General features: G+C 55.0%; 1 protein-coding gene across 2 annotated transcripts in view; it reads left to right on the top strand.

The window, feature by feature from the left end:
- The window catches only part of AJAP1 (adherens junctions associated protein 1), a 104,393-nt gene extending 88,696 nt beyond the window's left edge, over positions 1-15,697 (top strand). The window contains exons 3-6 of one of the 2 annotated variants that reach the window (XR_002344861.1): positions 5,335-5,422; positions 7,548-7,790; positions 9,434-9,566; positions 15,042-15,697. Coding sequence is in view for 1 of the 2 variants with exons in the window: in XM_021095233.1 (XP_020950892.1) it covers positions 5,335-5,422; positions 7,548-7,790; positions 9,434-9,506 (404 nt within the window). In the remaining variant the exon portion in view is untranslated. Of the gene's footprint in view, positions 1-5,334; positions 5,423-7,547; positions 7,791-9,433; positions 14,599-15,041 lie in introns of those variants that run through there. The other variant, XM_021095233.1, reaches the window with a different exon arrangement.

Raw genomic sequence — 20,695 nt, forward strand, 5'->3', positions numbered from 1 at the left:
GTAAACACAAAGATGTCATCTCTTTGCCTCAGCAAATTCCAGGCTGTTGTCCCTGCCTCCATCTGAGGGTACCAGCCAGTGTCCCATGCCTCCCCTCCAGGATCAGAAAGAAGGTCCTGGATGGGCTCGTCCTGTCATGGGACAGTTGCCTTGACTCTGTTTAATAAGAAACTCGTCCAGAGCCAGAGATGAATTACCAGCTTCCACATCAATCTTTGGGGCCTGATCTTATTACAAACCACCACAAATATAACCATAAAAGCCCTATTGATTGATGCAGAGCTTGGTAATCCATCTGTCGCCATCCATTATTCCAAGTATAATTTTTCATTATCTGGATGGCAGCTGATTCCTAGCACATTAGTATACAGTGGCAATTACCAGGAGCAGAAAGAGCCCCTAAATTAGCAAGAACAATAACACCTGTCAGGAAAGGAAAGCGAGATCCCCCACACAGCTCGCTCCACGTTCTGGGACCGTATCTGAATTGCAAAGAGTTTGGAGGTGGATTCGGTGTTGACCTTGGGAGGGCAGAGGAGAAAGGTTGGAGTTTTTTTCCCTTTCTTGGGGGTATAGCGTATACACCCCCACTCTATTAGGTGACATCCTTGTCACCCAAATCACAGCCCACCCAACAGCTGGAACAGAAGCTTTCCAGGATGGCTCTCTCCAGGGTCGGTAAGGTCTGTGACGTAGGTGTTTGTCCCTGTGTTATTTCCTGAGCACTGGACACCTGAGTAGAGGAAACATCATTTCCGGTGTGAGTGCCGAGAGGAATTTGTTAGGAAGGAGAGCAGTGGGGAGGACGTCCTCCTAAAAATGGTCCCACTTGTGGCAGGAAGCCCGTGTCCACAGACCCGTGGGGTGAAGTCCATCTCAGTGCCAGAATTCTGTGATCTGAACATTCTTGTCTTTCACACGACGCGGTTTCTTTTCAACGCTAATAGAAAAGGTTGAGATAGACACGTGGCTGACATATTTCTGAAGAGGCCGTTGGAGGGATTCTGCTGGTGAGATTCTCCCTGGGAGAGCATCCGTCTCTGAAAATCAAGACTCCTGTTTAATTGAGTGTCGGACTGAGTGATCTCAAGCTGGCTTCACGTGGACATACCCAGGAGGGCGGAGCTGCCCGCTGCAGGTTGTTAGGGACCAACTTCATGAGACAGAGGCTTGACTGCCTTTGAAACCACCTTGACGGTGGCTGGGGGAGATCTCAGAAGACTCTAGAGCTTTGATGATAGAGCGGGAAGGTTGTACAGACCCAAAAGCTCGCGGTTGGAGTCCCAGCTTTAACCATACAGAATATAGCTTCTACTTCTGCGTATTTGATGAGCCATGCCACCTTTAGCTGTTCGCCTAAAGCAGAGCCTGCAAACGAGAGTCTGTGAGCCAAATCTGGCTGTTGTCTGTTGTGAATAAAGTTTTATTGGCTCACAGTCATGCCCACTGGTGTGCCTATTATCCACAGCTCCTCTTATGCAGGGTCAAGAAGTTGCAGTTGAGGCCATACAGCCCTCAAAGCTCAAAATCCTTACTCTCTGGCCGTTTAGGTCAAGGTTAGCCTACCCAGAGGCCATGCAGACTTCAGGGGTTTACACAAAGGGGGAAACAACTCCTGGTGTTTGGGAAAGTCTAAACGCTAGGACAGCTTCTTCGCTACCCAACTTCTCATAAATGGTGCTGTTCTCTTCTTATGACACACGCGAGAAAAAAGATGGAGCATCCTTATGGGGTTTCCATCTTCTAACCAGCCTCCTACAAATATCGCTCTCATCACATGTCAGAAGGCCCAGTCCTTGTTCAACCATCATGTCTGTGGGTCTGTGGGGTCTCCTTGCAGCCATGAATTCCTTACACCTGAGGCCGGTGACCCATCAAAACCCATGGGCCAGGCATCAAAGCCAAGGCTGTTTGCTTTTCAAGGAAAGCACATGAGGACAGCAAGGAGTTTGCCTCAAACCAGTGTTACAGCCAAGAATGCGGTTACGGGTTTGTTCGTTTGGCGTTAGAGGTTTGATTTTTGCTGGGACTCCAGAGTAGAGAATTGCCTTGCCTCCCGACTCTGCAGGGTAGACAGTGGATTCAATTGATCACAGGTGTGAAGACAGGCTTAGGGAAGTCTTTCCAGAGAGCTTAGCTGTTTCATCATTGTTGTATTTCTACCCAGATGATCCTAGCTGCTTATTAACCCACATATCATTGTCTCCAAATTTTAACTTGGCAAGTCCTACGGAGAAATTTCACACCAAAGGCAGGAGAAAAGGGCCACCAGAACAAAGCTGACACTGGAATTATGTCATCACCTTCCTCCCCGTTCCCCTAGTTTTTCATTCTCTGCTGTTCGGTGAATAATATGTCACACAGCGACTGTTGTAAGATGCTGTGCCAGAGAGTAGGGGAGGGGCCTGGGGGTGGACTGAAGGATGGTGAAGACTGGGCTCTTTCTTAAGGGGCTCAGAGACTCATGAGAACCTCAGGCAAAGGGCTGGGCTTCTGCCCTTCCAGTGGTCAGTGAGGGGGCCCCTCGAGCCAACTGTTTTCCACCCTGGGCCTCTGTTTTTTCCGTCCACCAGAAGAGAATCAATGCTTTCTCAGCTTCACCCGTGGAGGGGGCGGCAGGGTGTAAAACATTTAAGATACCGCTCCTCATGGAATTCTTTCTTTCCAAGGGCTTCGATCAGTACAAATACCCGACCCTTGGTAACAAGATAAGACGTCAAACCTGGTGGTGACCTGGGCCTCCAGTGGCCCTGCAGACTTTGGGGCAAGGACCACAGGTCCCCTCCTCTCGTAAGGGGGAGCACTCCTTAAGGGGCCACCACCGCTTTCATTATCATCCCCATCACTGTCACCATCACCACCATCATGATCACCATCACCCCCAGCATCATGACTGTCATCACTGTCACCAGTACCACCATCCCTAACACTTTTGTCATCACCGTCATCCTCACCATTGTCACCATCATCACTTTCACCACCATCACCATGGTCACCACTTTCGTGGTCATCACCACTTTCATTATCATTCCCATCACCACCAACGTCACTGTCATCACCAATGTCATCGTCATCACTATAATCCTCACCACCACCATCACCACCACCATCACCACCACCATCACTTTCACCACCACCATCACCACCATCATCACTTTCACCACCACCATCACCACCACCATCACTTTCACCACCATCACCACCACTTCCATCATCATCAGCCTTCCTTCCTCTCATCCCAGGGACACAGGATGAGCACATACTCTTCATGGCATCGTGGTCCGCTCTTGACTGGACAGAAGTGTTGTGCAGATGGAGGGTGAAGGAAGACTGAGCAGCTGTCTTTCCCGGTTGTCCCATTAAACTGGACATCCATTGCAACCTCCCTCTGCCAGCAGAGTCTCAGTTGGGTCTCTGGGAAGCGGATGGTACATAGAGATTACTGAGGCTGCTGGGCACTTCATAGTTGGTGAGACCGAAGAGGGGGTTCCTGTGGCATAACTAGCGTTCAGCCCCCTTGGCAAGCTTGATTTGGCGGTCCTAGAAGGAAGGCAGGCTGGCTCAGAGATTTAGAGCTTGTGCCACAAATTGCACACAGGTGCGTGGGAAGCCGTTGGCCAGAACCAGCAGCGAACACTCCCACTTTAAAAAATGGGCACCAGAGCAGCTGTTCCTGAGGTTGGGCACCACCACTGAGTTAGTCAAAACTGGCACTGCCTGGCATGCAGTAGTGCTCAATAAATGATCCTCGAATCCGTGGATGAAGCGATGAATGAAGGGAGGTCCATGATATTCACGGATTCTCTCCAGTTTTCTGGGTGATGCTTATCCTGCGGGCGCAGGATGGGAATCCCTCAGGACAAATGGAAAGAGCCCAGAAGAGAAGCAGCTGGGGAAAGAAAGGTTGTTTTCTGGTCATGCCAACTGGGAATCATGTGTTAGCAATTCCCCCCACGAGGATCACATCCAGGAGAGAGGTGACATCTGTTTGTGAGACTATGTCCTTGGGAGCCCGCCAGAAGTATCTTACTCTCTGAAATCTTCCCCGTCGGATGCTCCCGCCGCATGGTGTCTCCCCCCAGCACCCTCAGGTCCTCGGGTGTGATTGGGTGGGCCTCTGCACCCCGACCTCAGGGGTGGAGAGAGAGTGGTTGAGGGGCGAGAACATGGGAGTCACACCCCCTGGGGCCTGTCGGCCACCCACAGGGCTGCCTGCAGAGCACCTCCTGGCCCTTAGCCCCCCAGCCTCTCAGGTGTGGTTCTTGCTGATGGGATGAGGACGGGGCCAGAGCGGATTCAGCCGTGGTGTCCGTGTCCCAGGAAGGATATAGCAGATGAGCTGTCAAGAGGGACCTAAGCGCCAAGGGGCCCAGAGCTATTGCCAGCCTGTCCGTTCTCCCTCCCCTGCATCTCTGGTTGGTGCATGGTGGTACAGGGGTGGGGGCACCCCAGTCCCCTGCATCCTGGACCCTGTGTGAGGCTCACAGACTGCTCTCGGTCAGAGCTCTGCTGTCCCTGTTCTTCTGTTTCCGATGCCCCTCCCCCCACTGCAAACACACACACACACACACACACACACACACACACACACACACACACACACACACACACACACACACACACAGAGCTGAGATGGGGCCTCGAGGCCAGACTGCAGATCCTCCTGCGGGGCTTTGGGAAAAGCATCAGCCCCCAGGCCTGGATCTTTTATTCCCTGGCACGTCGTCTGGTGGTGAACTTCTTGGAGAGAACTCTGGAAAAGGGACAACACTCCCCAGGGAACCAAGGGCTGGAGTCTGCAGGGTGTCAGCACACGTGCTCCTCTTTCCCACCTGCCCGATAAATCCTGGGCCGTCCTGGCTCCTCCTGGGTCCGCCAAAGCCTGCTCCTTCCCCTTGCAGGCTCTCCCCAGGGCTCAGGGAGCAGCCCTCTCCCAGGTTGGGAGGAGAGAAGGGAGGGGTCACAGAGCTTACCTGTGCCAGGTGATATGCTCAGCAGGTGTAAGAGAGGACCCAGCTCCATCCTTGAGCAGAGACCTCGCTCTGGGTCTCCACTCAGGGACTGAGAGAGGCCAGGCTGGGGCCTCCCTTCCCGGATTCTGGGTGAGCGCAGCTCTGGTGCCTCCGGCATCCAGCAGCATCTGAGCGTGGGCAGGAGAGACAGAGGGCCTGATCTGGTCCCCCATGGCCCTATCACCGAGCGCCCCCAGCCGGGACACGTGCACACCACGGGACGGGCATTCAGGGCCGGTTTGAGCCGACAGGTCACCGCCTCCGTGCTCCTGGGCGCCTTCGTCTCACGACCCCGGTTTCACGGCTCCCTCTCTGTTTCCAGGTTTGGCGGTCCATCAGGTCGTCACCATCACCGTCTCGCTCATCATGGTCATAGCTGCTCTGATCACAACTCTTGTCTTAAAAAACTGGTAAGGATCCTCGGCCCTTCTGGCCTGGAGGGGGGTCAGTGGGGGCTCCCGGGGACGTGCACATAGAAAGGTCCTTACTTTGCAAACCCGGTCCCGGCTCAGAGCCCGGGAATTGTTTTGCTGTCTGAGAAGGAGGATGTTGTGTGCGGCTCCTGACCGCCTCAACCCGCCACTTCACGGGCTCCGCTGGCCCGTGGGAGTTATTCGGGGGCAGGAGGAGGGCTCCTGGGGGCGCTCCCTGGCCCTGCCTTTGTGGGGCTTTCTTCACAGAACTCCCGCCAGGCCACCTTGCCTTAGCCCCTCAGCCAGCAGGCGTCCTGTCCCCAGAGCCCATCGCTCGGACCCCAGCACCCCTTTGAACGTCACCCTCCCAGTGCGTGTTTTCCTCATTGCCCACCAGCCTGGGTGGGGGTCCTGCTCGCCCCTCACCATCCCGGGCTGTTCCATTGGCCTCTGCGGCCTCCCGCCTTCCTCTTGGAGCTGCTCTGTCTGCTGAACTAGGTTACTGCTTTGCTCCAGGCAGCCTGTCTTTGCCTATTTCCTCCTGGAAATTGGCCTACTTTGAGGTTGGCCTCGCTGGGTGTACACACCTGCTACACCCCTGGGAAAATCAGGGAGCTGGCTGACCTTGCTGCTCACACGGCTCCGAGGCCCCTGTCTGCCTGCGGCCCCTCCTCCGGCAAACGTGGCTCCTTTTAATGTCGAAGCTGAAACACCCTCTTAGAGGAATTTGCCCAAACCATCATCCTGCTGACAGAGGCGGGAAGTCAGGCAGGCAGATGGGAGGGAGCCTCCCCGGGACAGAACAGCATGGACACGCGCAAGAAGGTGGGTCTCCAGGGTTGGAGAGATGGGGAGGGGGTGGCGCTGCCCCAGGACAGACCTCACGCCAAGCCAGCGAGGCCCGGGGCTCCTGAGGGCCGGCAAACCCAGGACCCAGGGTGTTTTGGGGGCAGGTGACAAGGGCAGCGCTCAGCTCCCAGGCAGGCCTCTTGGGCAGGGCTGGGTGGCAGGAGGAGGAGCTCCAGGGCTCTGGACCATACGGGTGCTGTGCGGGCCCCGCACACGGGCCATCCTGATGTATGACCGGTGGGCAAACCTCCCCTGGGCCTCCCCACCCTCCAGGGTGTGCCACAAACCCTCAAAGTGTCTTTGAGGAGGGGCAGCCAGGCGGGTGGTTGAGAAGTTCCATGAGCTCAGTGGGCAGACTCCTGGCTTTTGCCTCCATATTCTCACCTTCATTTATTCCCGGGAGGCCCTGCCTCACCAGGATGTTACAGGGAGATGGGCTCACAAAGCTTGGCTCCTGGCAGCCCCTTGCACTGAAGAGGCTGTGAGCGTGAAGGGGAGGGGGGTTGCCCGGTGCCCTGACCAGGCTCCCCCATCTCCCCCTGCCCTCCTCTGTCGGGGTGGTCCTCCTTCCGTCCTTGGGAACTTGCCTCTGGGGGCTGAGAGGGGTCACTATGTGCCTTCTCCATCAGATCCCTTAGCCAGCAAGGGTGGGACCACCCCCCACCCCCATGTCTGCTCTGCCTACGAGCTTCTGGAAGCCTCTATGGTCCAGAACAGGGACTTAAGGCAGGCGTCCACGGGCGCAAAGCACGGTTCTCTCGAGACCCGGATGACGTAGCCTCGTTTCCATCTTGGGCGCCGGGTTCTAACTCTCCCCAAAGATAATGACATGGTCCATCCCAGGGCACACCAGCCACCCCAACCCGTGCACCAAGGCGTCCTCGTGGCACCCATCACGGCTTCCATCTCAGCCAGGTGTTTCCTGGGGAAGCCGAGTCAGGGCCACCGTCCAGCTGCCATTCTTTGGCCGAAGGAGGCCTCGGTTTTCCAGTAACACAGCTCAGCCCCTTACTTCACAATCCTCCGTGCATTTCAAATGCAAATTTTATTATTATTATTATTATTTTTGAAAAAGAGCTGATTGCCTCTTTGTGGTCGATCTCTCTGAAGAGGCTGGGAGTTACCATTTAATATTAAAGGATGGCTAACTAATGCCTGCAGATGAAGGTTCCACGGCCTAAGCGCTGGAGACGTTTGTGGGTCTGGGGGGGGCCTACCCCGGGGGGCCCACCCCCCACCCCACTCCACCCCACCCAACTTCTCTCTCCTCCAGCTGTGCCCAGAGCGGGAACACGCGTAGGAACAGCCACCAGCGGAAGACGAACCAGCAGGAGGAGAGCTGCCAGAACCTGACAGACTTCACACCGGCCCGGGTGCCCAGCAGCCTGGACATCTTCACGGCCTATAACGAGACCCTGCAGTGTTCACACGAGTGTGTCCGGGCGTCTGCGCCCGTCTACACCGACGAGACGCTGCACCCGGCCGGGGAGTACAAATCCACCTTTAACGGGAACCGGTAAGCACAGGCTTGGGCCAGGCTGGCCGAGAGTCGGTGCCAGGCAGCCTTCCGCTTGATGTCTGAGCGCATGTGAGCAGCTAGTTGGGTGAGATAAGACGAGAGGGGTGAGGCAGACATACACAGGTGCCTTGCCATCCAGCAGCCAGAGCCCACCTGACCGGTGGACGGCCTCGCCTTGCCCAGTCCTGGAGCCTGCAAGGAGTCATCGCCCAGCGTCCAAAGCCAGCACTGGCCTCTCAGGCCTCCCAAATATCAGCAGATCGTGACTGGTCCCGCCCTAGTCTGTGTCCCCGGACCCCAGCACTAAAATGTCAACGGTAAATCTAGCACAAATGGCCGACACCAGCCAGCCTCCTGGTTATCAAATGCTTTTTTTTTATTAGTCATATGTAATCCCTCAAAGATGACATGCTTCTAAGACCACCCCGGGCGTATTTAAGAAACCCTCGCCTCAGCCTCCAAAGGTTTATCTGGAATTAGATTAAAACGTCAATAAGCTATCTTTTTAAAGTGAGCACAGACTCATGCATCATTTCGTAAATTAAGAAAAAAAATGCTCCCACCCTTTAAAAATCTTAGGAAGAAATGAATAGGACACCGGGCGATGGGAGGGGCCCGTGGTCACCGGCAGCAGTGGCCGCTGGGGGGCGCTGCCCGAGGTGGCCAGAGGGTTTCCTCGCAGAACCCAGGTTGGAGTCTGGGGATTTCAGCTTTCGGGCCTGTAGTTAAGGTCTCCCGTCCTGGTCGTGAGAGCGAGCAGGTGCTCCTTAAATATTTCCTTGCTGCTCCTCTTCCTGCATCTCCACACCCAGACTCTGCCACCTTCTTAGTCTGAGATGGTCCCTCTGCAGGGGAAGAGGGTGCAGGGCAGAAACCTCAGGACGGTTCTTCTGAACGACTTTGCTTCACTCGACAGTGTTTGGGAAGCTCGCAGGTTACATCCCAGCCTCCCTGAAGGGCAAATTGATGAAGGATTGGCAGGATTTTCAAACTAGGCTGTGGGATGTGTGTGTGCCCATTTGAAGCCCTGGCAGAGCAGGGCTTCAGCTTTTGTGTGTGTGGGGGGGTGGCGTGGGTGGGTCTTGGTGTTTCCTGCATCTCCCTCCCTGCCCCATGTCCTGGGAGAGCCCCGCCCGCAGGCAGGGGAGCTGGCAAGGAAGCACTAGATGCAGCAGGTCCTTGCTTATTGGCCCAAGGTGAAGCTCTCTTGGCTCTCGTTGGCCCTGGGAGATGGTACCTCAGTCTCTAAGGGGGCAGAATACAGGGGGAGGGTGCAGTGGCCTTTCAGGCACCAGGCCCACCCTCTTTATAATGTGCAGTAAAGGGACTGGTCTCTGCCCTCGGAGCAGAGACCCTGGACTTCGCACTTGTCTTGCAAATCAGAGACTGAAATCTGGAGATGATGCCTCCGTGGGTCCTGGCACCAGCTTCCTCCTGGGCTCGGACCCCTCGGGCCGGGTGTACCCAGGCCTCCCCAGGCTGGCTGGCGTAGCAAGGAGGCCAGTGGGTCCAGGCCAAGCATCTCCTCCTTGGGGTACTTTGCGACCCCAGCAGCCAGTTTTCTGCCCCGGGCCCAAACCGGCCTGCCTGTCGGGTGCTATGAACCAGCCCTCGCCAGCTCATTTTTCTGCTTGCTACAGACCCTCTTCTTCTGATCGGCATCTTATTCCTGTGGCCTTTGTGTCTGAGAAATGGTTTGAAATCTCCTGCTGACTGGCCGAAGTCTTTTTTTACCTCCTGGGGGCAGGGCAGACGCCATGTGTCTGTTTTATGGTACGTATCTCTTTTATTGGACTTGGGTTGGTTTGTCCCTTGCCCTCCCTCTTCCCCGCCCCCACCCCCGGTCTCCCCTCTGGGATAACAGGAGTCCTTCTGGACAAGGCAGGTGGGATTCCAGGGGTGTCACCATTCGGGATGCAAACTAGAGGGCTGGGCTTGCATCTCTCCCCCATCCCGGTGGAAGGGAGTCACAGACTCAGGAAGCCCCGCTCGGCAGCCTGGCTGTTTCTGCCGGTGATGTTCTGTCCCCCAGGAAGGCCTGCAGGGCAGGGAACACCAGTTCCCACAGGAACTCCAAGTCCGTTCCATTTCTCGAAAGATGAAGCGTACGGGCTGGCAGCGGCATGAGCAGAAGTCATGCCTCCATCACGTCTTTACGTGGGGTGGGGCTGGGGGACCCTGGAGCAGAATTAAATACAATTTTGAAATATAAAACGAAGAGATATGAGGGAAAATGATAAAGAAAGTGAAGAGTTGAGACATCCGCTAATTTGAAGCCAGTGCCCGCTACCCAAACAGGATGAATTTTCCACGCTCTGCTGGGCAGGAACATCTGCTTTGCTTTCAGTGGTATTGACTTTAATGCAAACTTTAAATTGCCTTCTCCTGTGCCGATCCTCCCAGACCCTCGGGCTGCGGGGGGGAGCATCGTGCCCCCGTGGCGGCACCATCTGTGAGCACGGTCAATAGAGGCGACCGGGGCTTTTGTTTCTCAGGTTTTCTTTTTTGATGCTGGGTCTTCAAAGGGGGACATCTCGCTCTCCCAGTGAGAGCATCTTTCTCCCGCCAGATATTCCTTCTAAATGTGATGTCAGTAAGATCCTTCCATAGGCAGGCAACCCAGCTTCTAGGGTTATTGATATTTGCAAACGTTCTTACTGACTTTGGCTTGGATTGAGTGGAAACTGCACCATCAAAGTCAGGGAGAGTCCAGGGCCAGGGACGGGTCTTCGGGGGCCGGGGGGGGGGCACAAGTGTGACCCTTGGAGAACTTGGCTTGAGGCCCTTAGCAGGGGCCGGGGAGCCAGTAGCTTTGAGAAGCAGGAATGAATCGGTCAGTTCCTAATCCCAGTTCTAGTGAATCGCATATTTGCTCCACATCAAAACTTCAGCCCTCACTCCTGTCCTGAAGCCAAAAAAGCCCGCTTAGCGCAATGTTGCGCCAATGGGGAAAGGAAGGTAAGGAGACTAAACTGGAAAGTGAGCCCTCCCCCCAGAGTCCTTTGCTGAGATTGTGCAGGCTGGGCAGGGGAGATGAGGTCTGCTCCTGACATCCTGGGCCAGGTGCCCTGGGCAAGGTCCTCCATCAGAAGCATGCGCCTTTGTCTGCTGGATGTGACTCATCTTGTTAAGGCCATGGACCAAGCTCCCTTTGGACTTCTGACCGGGGGCCCTGCCTGTTATCCGAGGAGCTCCTGCCTGCCTGGCGAAGGCTCTTCAGGGTGGCCGGGGGGGCGCCAGCATCTCTGTTAGGATTTCAGAGTTGCAGGAACACACAAGACATTGACCTGGGAGATGCTGGCTGTGCATCAAAGACCCTTGCTCTCTTCCCCAGGAGGTGGGGGCTACAGGCCTGGAGGTGGACGCATCTTCCACTCCAGGGAGCCTCCTCCTGGTGGGGGCGGGGACACAGTGCCCTAATGAGACATTAGGCAGCTCATTGGAGCCTTCTTAACGCCTAGAAGTCCTTACAGGTGGGGAACCAAGGCTCAGGGAGGTTAAGTGACTTGCCTGAGGTCCGTCAGGCTGTAAGTGGTGGAATCGCATGAGTGCTGGCCCCCTGGCCCCAGGGCCACACCCTGGCCTCTGCTCGAGAGCCTTGACTGCAGTCCCCATGGAATGCCTCTGTTCCTGCTCTGTCCCTGGCCCTGAGTGAGCGGGAGGAGAACTGTCTGTGGGAGATGACGCCTGCTCTGGGACCTTCATCCAGACTGTGCAGGGCGGGGAGCACCACAGAGCAGAGGCCACTTCCCGAGCATCCAAAGGCCCTAGGCTGAGGTCCTCCTCGGAGCAGGGAGCCCCAGCCTCACTCCTGATTTAAAAGAAAATCAAACTGTGGGAGGGGAGGTGCTTCTTTTCACTCCTCTGCTCCAAAGGACCATCCTGTGTCGTGAGCCTGCTTCTCTTTCCAGCACCACGGGGCACAGAAGGACCCCCACGAGCTCCCTGTGTACCCCTCCACTCGGGACCAGGGAGCCATGCTCCCCTCGGGGTCCCCAGGTCCCAACCCCACCCAGGAGCTATTTCAGGACCACCCCCACCCGGGGGAGGGGTGCCTCTGTGACCCGCTCACCCGGATGTGGGTCTCAAGTCGATAGCTTAGGAGCGGAGACCAGCCAAGAGGACCGACGTGGACCTGCGTGGAGCAGCGCCACACTCAGCCACGTGGACACAGACCAGGAGGGCCACACGCAGCCTTGTTAGTCCCTGATAGATGCTCACAGGCTCCTTCTGGGCCTCTGATGGACCATTTATCACACACTGGCCGGAACAGGTTCGGATTCCCCGTAACCCCCGTTCTCGCAGTTAACTCCTGGACGTGGGGATGGATCGGTGAAGAGCCAGGAAGATGGCTCAGATTTAGTGGGGTACTTATTGTCCCTTAAATAAATAGCAATTAATACTAAAACATTTAATTAAGGTCCAAGAGCCAGTGGAGATATTTATCTCTCGCGTAGCTGTTAAGCCTCTCCAAATGCATTTTTAATGATGATATGGCAGTTCGTTACCGCACCGTCTCTGGGGCTCCTGTTCACCCACACGCACGTGTGGGACCCGAGCCCTGCCCAATCCACTTCCCTGCGGGCCAGTGGACCGTGACGCCGGGGCTGGTGGACCCAGTGACCCGGCCTGGGCAGAAGTTCAGCCCACGTCCCTAGAGTCAGCCTCTGCCATAGATTCCAGCAAACGCTTATCTCAGCAGCCCTCCGCCGTGCGGCCCAGTTGAACACTGTACACGAGACAGAATAAAACGGCCTTTCCAGCTCTATGGAAAGGGACCTTGGACACACGCCTTCCACTGGCTCTTAGGCTAATTTCCTGTCATTTTTCATGCAGCAAGTAAACTTCAGAAAACCTCATTAGGGTTGAGATCTTGCCATTGCCAAGGCCACTTCATCCTGAACCCAGCCTGACAAGTCATAAAAGCTGCTGCCTCCGAAGCAAGTGAGAAATAAATCATGTGTTATTATTATTTTCAAAAACACAGTGAAGATATAACTAATGAAAAAGCAAGAAGCGCACCTGAGCCTTCCCGCTTTGTTCTAAAAAATACATTAACTGAATCTCCAGCTTCTGTAATTCAAAAGAACCGTTTCTTCAAAGCGACATCCAGACCCTTCTGGAGGCCGTTCTCTCCCCAAGCTGAGAACCGGCGGCACCGCAGAACGCAGTGGGGAAGGCGCTGTTTCCAGGATGCAGGGAAGCTCACTAGCAGCCCCACGCTCCAGGGGGGCTTGCTGTAGTCTGTCTGTTCTCTTTGTTCTGCTAAAGCTGATGCTGCTTTGTAAGCCCAGGACCCCTGTGGTTTGCAGCCTGGGGCCAGGGAGCCGAGACTCCCCTTCCAGGCAGCAGAGGGCACTAGTTTCGCCCCAGTCTGGATGCATCCTAGGTCCCTGTGGCTTTGCTGCCACAGCTTTTCTGTCTGGCCCAGAATCTCGCGTTACCAGGGTTCGTGCCAGGCTTAGAGGCTCTTGTGCTGAGCCTTTGGGGGAAGGACCCCAGCCCTTTCCCAGGAGCAGGTCTCAAGAAGTAGGGTGTCTGTAGGAACGTGGGGCAGGGCCTGGGAGGTGGCTGGGTCACCTCGAACCCCTTCTCCGAGGAGGATCCCCACCTCTGAGGGAGGGAGCGCTGCTCTTCAATGCACAGAGGCGGAGCCTGCGCTCTGTCTTGTTTGTTCATCCTGAGATGCTGGAGGGTGGCAGATGCTGGGAGCTTTGGAAGAGGCGTGGTCCCCATATGGCCCCAGAGCCCCTCCCTGCCTCCGTCCAGGCCGGCTTCTTGAGGGGCCGAGGTCGCAGCTCCCTTCACACAGAGGCCTCTTCCCTGAGCTCAGCCAGTGCTGACGTTCCTCCCTGGGCCAGGCTCAGAGCGGGCACCGGGGCAGACCCAGGATGACACCTGGGGTGACGGGTGACACACGCGCTCAGATGAAAAACCGGACTCAGAACCGAATGCTCGAATAGACAGAAAGGAAACAGAGCACCTTTAGCAAAGGAGCGGTTAAATCCACGAAGGCTCCCTGGCACCCCCCTAGCCCTGGGCAGTGACCTTCAGCAGAAACCTGGGGGCTCTAAGTTCAGAGACATGCCCTTTGTGGCGGGGGGGGATTTGGGGGGAGGGTGGGACCTGCTCCCAGAGGATCCTATGAGCCGGCGTCAGAAGCACCTAAGCCTTTCAGTAGCAAAGTGGCAGATAAAGCCTGTAGGGAACCCCCAGCCCTGGAGAGGGCGGGCCTGCAAGAGGGCAGAGCTGTGCCCTCGTGATCATCTGGTTGAGGTCCAGGAAGGGGTGGGAAACCCCGTCAGGCTGCGGGTCTCAGGGAAACGTCCCTTCTGAGGGGAGGAGGCCCTGGGGCTCGTGTCCCACCCTGGACCCTCTGAGGGCGGGGAGGGGCCGCGTGGTCATCACCTGGGGCAGCGGCGGCAGGTCACACCCGAGACAGTCCCAGGCGGCCAGGGCCACCAGGCGCAGCTTTTCTTTGTGTCCTCGTATGTTTTAGCATATTTTTTTAACTTTTAAAATTGCAGTAAAACATCCATAACATAGAATCGGCCTTAACTCTTCTGAAGGAGATGGTTCTCTGGCGTCCGCGACATTCACGGTCGTGCAGCGTTGGTGCCATCCGTCTCCCCATCTCCGGAACCCTTCGTCTTCCCAGACTGACACTCTGTCCCCTTCAACAGCAGCCCCCCAGCCCCTGGCACCGGCCCCCCAGCGCCTGCTTCCCGCCTCCAGGACGAGGCTGGGGGCCTCCCAGGAGGGAGTCATTTAGGACTTGTCTCCGTGTTTTTAACTCTCACGAGAGCGGAAGGAAGATCGACGCGCAAGGGGGATGGTCCTCTCTGTTCGAACCCCACCCCCGCCTCCGGATGCTGGCGAGGAGGAGGCAGGGGGTGGGGCGGGGACCGCTGGCGTGAAGCTGCCTGGAGTGGTCCCTGCCATTACCCGTGGTGCCCTGTGGCCATGTGGGCATCTCAGGGGGTGAATGGAGTTGCCCAAACAGGTGTCATTTTGGAGGTAGACGGCAAGGCAGGGGGTGACAGGGGCCCCGCCTTCCTTGTCCAGACCAGGCGGGGGCCTAGAGGGGGCGCGGGCACTTCCTGGGGATCTGGTCCAGCGAGACGGCCTTGGTGTTCCCCCTGGACATGTGGGTGACCTTAGGCAGGGAGCAGTACCCCCGGGCTCCATGGGGAGGGCTGAGGAGATGCCTCCTGCCGTTTAATCTCTTCTTGTTTTCTTTCCACACAGGATTCCGTTGGTGAACCTGTAAAAAAAAAAAAAAAAAAAAAAAAAAATTAAAAAAAAAATTAAAAATTACAAAAAAACCCACAAAACCTAAAACTAAACTGTCCAAGGGGAGGCTCCCCACACCTACCACTTCTGTTTGCCGGTGGGGAACTCACAGAGCAGGACGCTATAGGCCAAATCTATTTTTATAAAAATGCTGACGCCTGTGGGGGCCTGCCTTCTCCCAGCGCTTCTCTGGGGAACACGAAGGAGCCGCCCACGAGAAGGAGCCGGAGACCGAGGGGAGGGCAGGAGGACGCACCGGAGGCCCGGACTCGACTGCGATTCTGAACCTGTGCCAATAATACCATTATGTGCCATGTACTGACCCATGAGACTCGGTGACAAGGCCGAAGCCACGCGAGCCACGAGGAGGAATCTTACCGCAAACAGGAGTGTGGGACTCTCTCCCGGTCGCGTCGCTCTTTCTGGTTAATATATAAATATATATAAATATATAAATACCCACAACACACACAACTATCCCCCCCTTTTTTGTACTGTAGCAATTTTTGAAGACCTTCGATGTTCCTTTTTAAAAAGAAAAAATGTGTTCTCGGTTACAAAATCTCATTTCTTTTAACACGCTTAGTATGAACAGAACGCACTGGTGTTTCTACTTTGCAGACACGCCGGCACCCACGCACACGACACGTCCACGAGTGACCGTATTTGTCCTGGTCACCTGGGGTCCCCTTGCCAGCCACCCCGGGGTGGCCTCGACTCGAGCGAGAGACCCCTAAGGGGCACGTCCTGGTGACGGGCGCCAGATGAGGGTGTATTATTATCTTGGGCCAGAATTAAGAACGCCATGGTTTTATATACATACCTACCTACATATATATATAATCTATATGCACATAAATATGATCTTTTTTCGTTGAATTGTTTGCAGAAGCTACCTAACAGCCATGAGCACACGTGTGGCCGCTTTACAAAGGGGCCTGAGCGTCAGGTTGCGAAGGTGGGGGGTGGATTCTTGGCCATCTTTGTGTTATACAAGCAGAGACCGAATTAAAGAAATTTTCCAGTTCCAAATATTAAAGAAATATAACCTTGGAATGTGTGTGCGTGCATCAGGGCGGAACTCGGACACGCCTGCGGGCCCGTCCCTCGGGCCTGAGTGCCCGCTCCCCATGTGGGGCGGGAGCCAGGCTGCTGGGCTCTGCGCGTCCCTCCCCGCCGCTGGCACGCGAGGTGGCCCCAGAGTGACTGCGTCGCAGTGGAGATGCTGGCAGAGAGGTGGGTTTTCCTACCCCACAGCCTCTGGCTGGAAACGGGGTCTGAGACCGAGAATCCCCACCGTGCCCTGGAAAATACTCCTTCCCAGCTCCCCCCCAAGGCGCCCTGGTGCCCCTGTAAGGGAGGGGATCCATCTGGGCCTCCCACTTTCCCATTAGGCAGAGGGCGTGTCCCCCCAGGGACCCCGGATTCTGTGTCCCTGGCCTGTCTCCTAGGAGTGATTTCATCACTAGACTGAGAAACACCACAGACCAGTTTAAAAGGTTAAAGGTCGTCAGGCAAGGTGTGAACCCCCCTCCCACTTATCGGCCGGCCCGGTCACCTGATTCTTCCACCCGCCTCCCCTCTGCAGCCCCTTGAAATGTACTCGAAGAGTTGGCTGTGGTGCCTCTTGAAATGCGGCGAGTAGAAGATGCCAGCGGAGGGACACGTCATTTTGGTCACACTGTCCCCTTAAGATCTGGACTGGTGGTACTGCCCCCAAAGCAGGAAAGATTTTGTGGTTTTGGTTCTGTCATCCCCCGCCCCCCCACCAAAGCTTCAGCACATTGAACAAGACACCGCCGACATCACGGCTGCATCCATCATCCCCAGGTTAACGACGCGCCTGCCCAGCGCCCCACGAGAATCCCTCTCTGACCAGCTGGCTCACCCATCACTTTGTCCTCTGGTCACCCTCCCGCTGAAGGGTGGTGCCAGGTGAGGGTCATCAGCATCCATCAGTGCCGCAGGAACAGGTGCTGTGAGAAGGAGGCAAGGGCAGGGGGCCGTCCTTCCACCCACAGCACAGCCTGGGATTCCTGGTGGGCACACAGGTCTGGGGTCACCTCTGACCCACTGCCACTCGGTCCCTTCCCCAACCCCAAGCTGCCCTCATGATGCCTCAGTTCCTTCCAGAGCTTCCAAAGGAAGCTTGAAATAACAACCCCCCTCCCCCCATCCACTCTCGGGGCAGGGCTGGGGGGCGAGTGACAACCACCGGACAAGCCACACCTGCACGGTCCCCAGGTGGACCTGGAGCTCTGTTCTGACCTCTGTCGAAACGGATCCACTTTGGGGTAGGCTGCCATTTCCTGATGACTGAGGAAGTGTAGGAAGAGGTATTTCCCTTATTTATTTATTTTTGATGGTTACCTGGAAACATCTGGAACCATCATCTCTTTATACAAAGAGACTACAATGAAAGTGAGCATGTTTACAGAATTCAGCTCCACCCACAGTAAAATCTATGAAATGATACCGCACAGGTCTTTCTGAACAGGCCCCATGTCCAAACATTGCATGTATGTACCTGTGTCTGGTGAGTTGGGCCAGGCCCCCCAACTGCAGCCTGGGGTGATGTCTTGGGCTGTCGGTGTTTCCTCTGCTCGGCTCCTTGCACCTCAGAGTCCACCAGCACCCCTGCTGTGCTGTGTTCCACTAAAAAGTTGTATCTGCTTAGGCCCCAAAATCCGGCTCTGGGTTCCCCCACCCCCCCCGTTAGGGCTGCAGCCACGGCATATGGAAGTTCCCAGGCTAGGGGTCCAAACAGAGTTATAGCTGCTGGCTTACACCACAGCCACAACAATGCTGGATCTGAGCTGCGTCTGTGACCTACATACACCACAGCTCATGGCAACACTGGATCTTTAACCCACTGAGTGAGGTCAGGGATCAAACCCACATCTTCACGGATACTAGTCAGGTTCGTTAACCACTGAGCCACAACAAGAACTCCCCAGGGTCTGGTTCTTATATTTGCTTTAGCTCTTTTTTTCCTCCAGAAAGGTACTCAGAGGCAGGGTCCCATCGTTGGGTGAGGTCCTTCCAATGTGTGTCCTCCTCCACCTCATCCCTTCAGTGACTCTGAAACCCCACAGTCACCACTCCCCGGGGACCACAGTCTCCTCTGGCCATGGCCAACCTGCAGACTCGGAAAACTTGAGAAACAACTGGCCTTGGCTTTCTGGAACGCTGCTGTGCAGTCAAGTCCGTTTCTGGGCTTCATCACTTCCACTCTATGTTCTTGAGGCCATTTTTATCTGGTTGGAATAATGAGTGTCACGGCTTTTGTTTTCAAGTGCTAAGGGCTGGGGGACGATGCCCCACAGGCAAGGCCAGGAACGCCTCCTGGTCACCTCCTACTGGTCGCAGAGTCCAGCAGTGCCCGAGGAGAGACCATCGAGGAAGCTGTGTTTCTCCATACTGTCTCCAGTCCTTCCCAACCCCGAGTGTGGGTGGACCTCTTGGGTTGCATTTGACTCCCATCATCGTGGTCCTTCACAGAGCATCTTAGACTTAGAAACCCAGACCCATCAGCAAATCCCACCAACTCTCTGAATTTGACTGCTGTGAATTCAGTGATGACTACAGGGATCCTGTCCTCTTCAAACAGTCCTTCTTCTCACAGGTGTGTTTCTCTTTCTCAGCCACATTTCAACAGAAGTCAGAACCTTCGGTACAGGTTTTGGTCTTCAGGAATATTGTGTGTGGTTGTACATGCCCGTGTGTTAGATTGTGAAATGAACACAACAGCAAATTAACCTTTTCGCCTTCGGTGGACTCTGACTCTGCTGCCCGTGGAGATGTTGCATCTCTTCTGCTTCTCCTCCCAGATGGTCCAGGACCATCAGTAGCTCCAGGTGTTTGTCTTGAAACATAAGAAGAGGAACCAGGCATGAGGTTCAGGGCTGGGACCTGCAACACTTTTACGGTCAGGCTGCATCTTCCTGTGGCTTTTGTTTCAAGATGGCATCTGGACACACCTTTTCTTTGTCCATATTTTGACTCCATTTCCCTCTTTCACTGGGAAGATCTCAGCCCAAGTGAGTCTTGACATTCCACTGGGCTCCCTTTCCCTGAATCTTCCATGGAGCCATTGTACAGGTCACGACAGGGGGCGATGGTGAGTGTCCTGATTTCTAAGATTCTGGGGCGTTCTTGCTGCAGCCTGAGGGTTCTTTACGAAGACACCACTCACACATGCAATTAGGAAAGAAGTGGCTCCTCATCAGCTGATCATTGATCCACCTGCTTATTTACCAAAAACTTGTTGAACTTCTGCCACACCGATGACACAGTGAGGCACAGGATGGACACAGCCCTGCCCTCATGGGCTTTACTTTCTCCTCCAGGGGGAGGCAGACAACCAACACAGAAGCAAAGAAAATAATCTCAGAGAGAGGGACGAGTGATAGAAAGGTAACAGAGCAGAACGAGAAGAAAGAAAGAGAAGAGGGTTGTCCTGCTTCTTCTCTTACATCATCCCAGCTGAGACATCACTGCTTGCTTCCTGAAGGTTGCGCTGCAACTGAAGGGGGCAAGAAAGCCTTCCTCTTACTTTCTGGATAAAAGTGCCGTGTCAAGGAATAAGATGTCCCAGTCATTACAGACTCTTCCACCTGGTTTTCCACCAACCCCCTCAGTCCTCCTAGCAAGGGGTGATATTGCAGGAGAGGCAGAGAGGTGGGACCCCGATGGCAAACTCCGTCTTTTCCTGCAGGGCTGTCAACCCCTCCCCAGGTCCCGTCCCCACGCACTTCCCTGTGTTGTCAAGTCACCAAGAGGGCAACCAGGACTCAAGGAGGACAAAGGGATTCAAGGACAGAGATGAAAATCACAGAACACCAACCATCCCTCCTCATAAGAGGAGGCGGCTGCAGAATTCAACCTCAACACGGATCATACTCAGTAATGTCCTTCTCAAACAGCATCTGCTTTTAAGGGAGCAGTTACTCCAAAACATGCTGTGATTCACGTCCTTCTGGAGTGGTTTCTTTCGTGCAGTTTGTCAATTTGCTGCGCCATACTGTTTCCTGAGCATTTGTTTGTTTTCCAGTGTAAATAACACAGCCCACAGAAACCAGCCAAACTCTCACCATCTGAGAATCTTTGATTCCTCTTCCTGGCTCATGCTTCTTCACCTACCCTGAGCCCAGATTTGTGTTGCAGTTACACTCAGCATTATTCCTGGGATTTCCATCCAGATCTCAAATGACTGATTGACATTTTGAAATATACTTCATTCCAAAAAGTGGGGGCACAGTTGTGCCTGGTTTGGCATTTCTGGGTTTCAGGTTTGCATTTGAAGGCAAGAAATGGGGATAAACAGGGGTGTAGGCTACGAGTCCATCACCCCACTCATTAAACACACAAAGATTGAGCTTCTTGGGACCACAAATGATTCTAGAAAGAGCTCAGCCAGCCGGCTCACTATAACCAAATTCCAGAATTCAAACCAGTCACTGTGTGAGCACGCAAGTAGATTTAACTCTGGGCACCATCTCTCTTTATGCCAAAGGGACAGCTGTAGCATCTGCACTAATCAGAAGAGCAGCCCCACCAGCTCAGCCCACCTCCGGTGGCTAACACATAAACCCCCTCCATTCTGCTTC

Source organism: Sus scrofa, chromosome 6 (assembly GCF_000003025.6).
Source record: "Sus scrofa isolate TJ Tabasco breed Duroc chromosome 6, Sscrofa11.1, whole genome shotgun sequence".
Lineage (NCBI taxonomy): Eukaryota > Metazoa > Chordata > Mammalia > Artiodactyla > Suidae > Sus > Sus scrofa.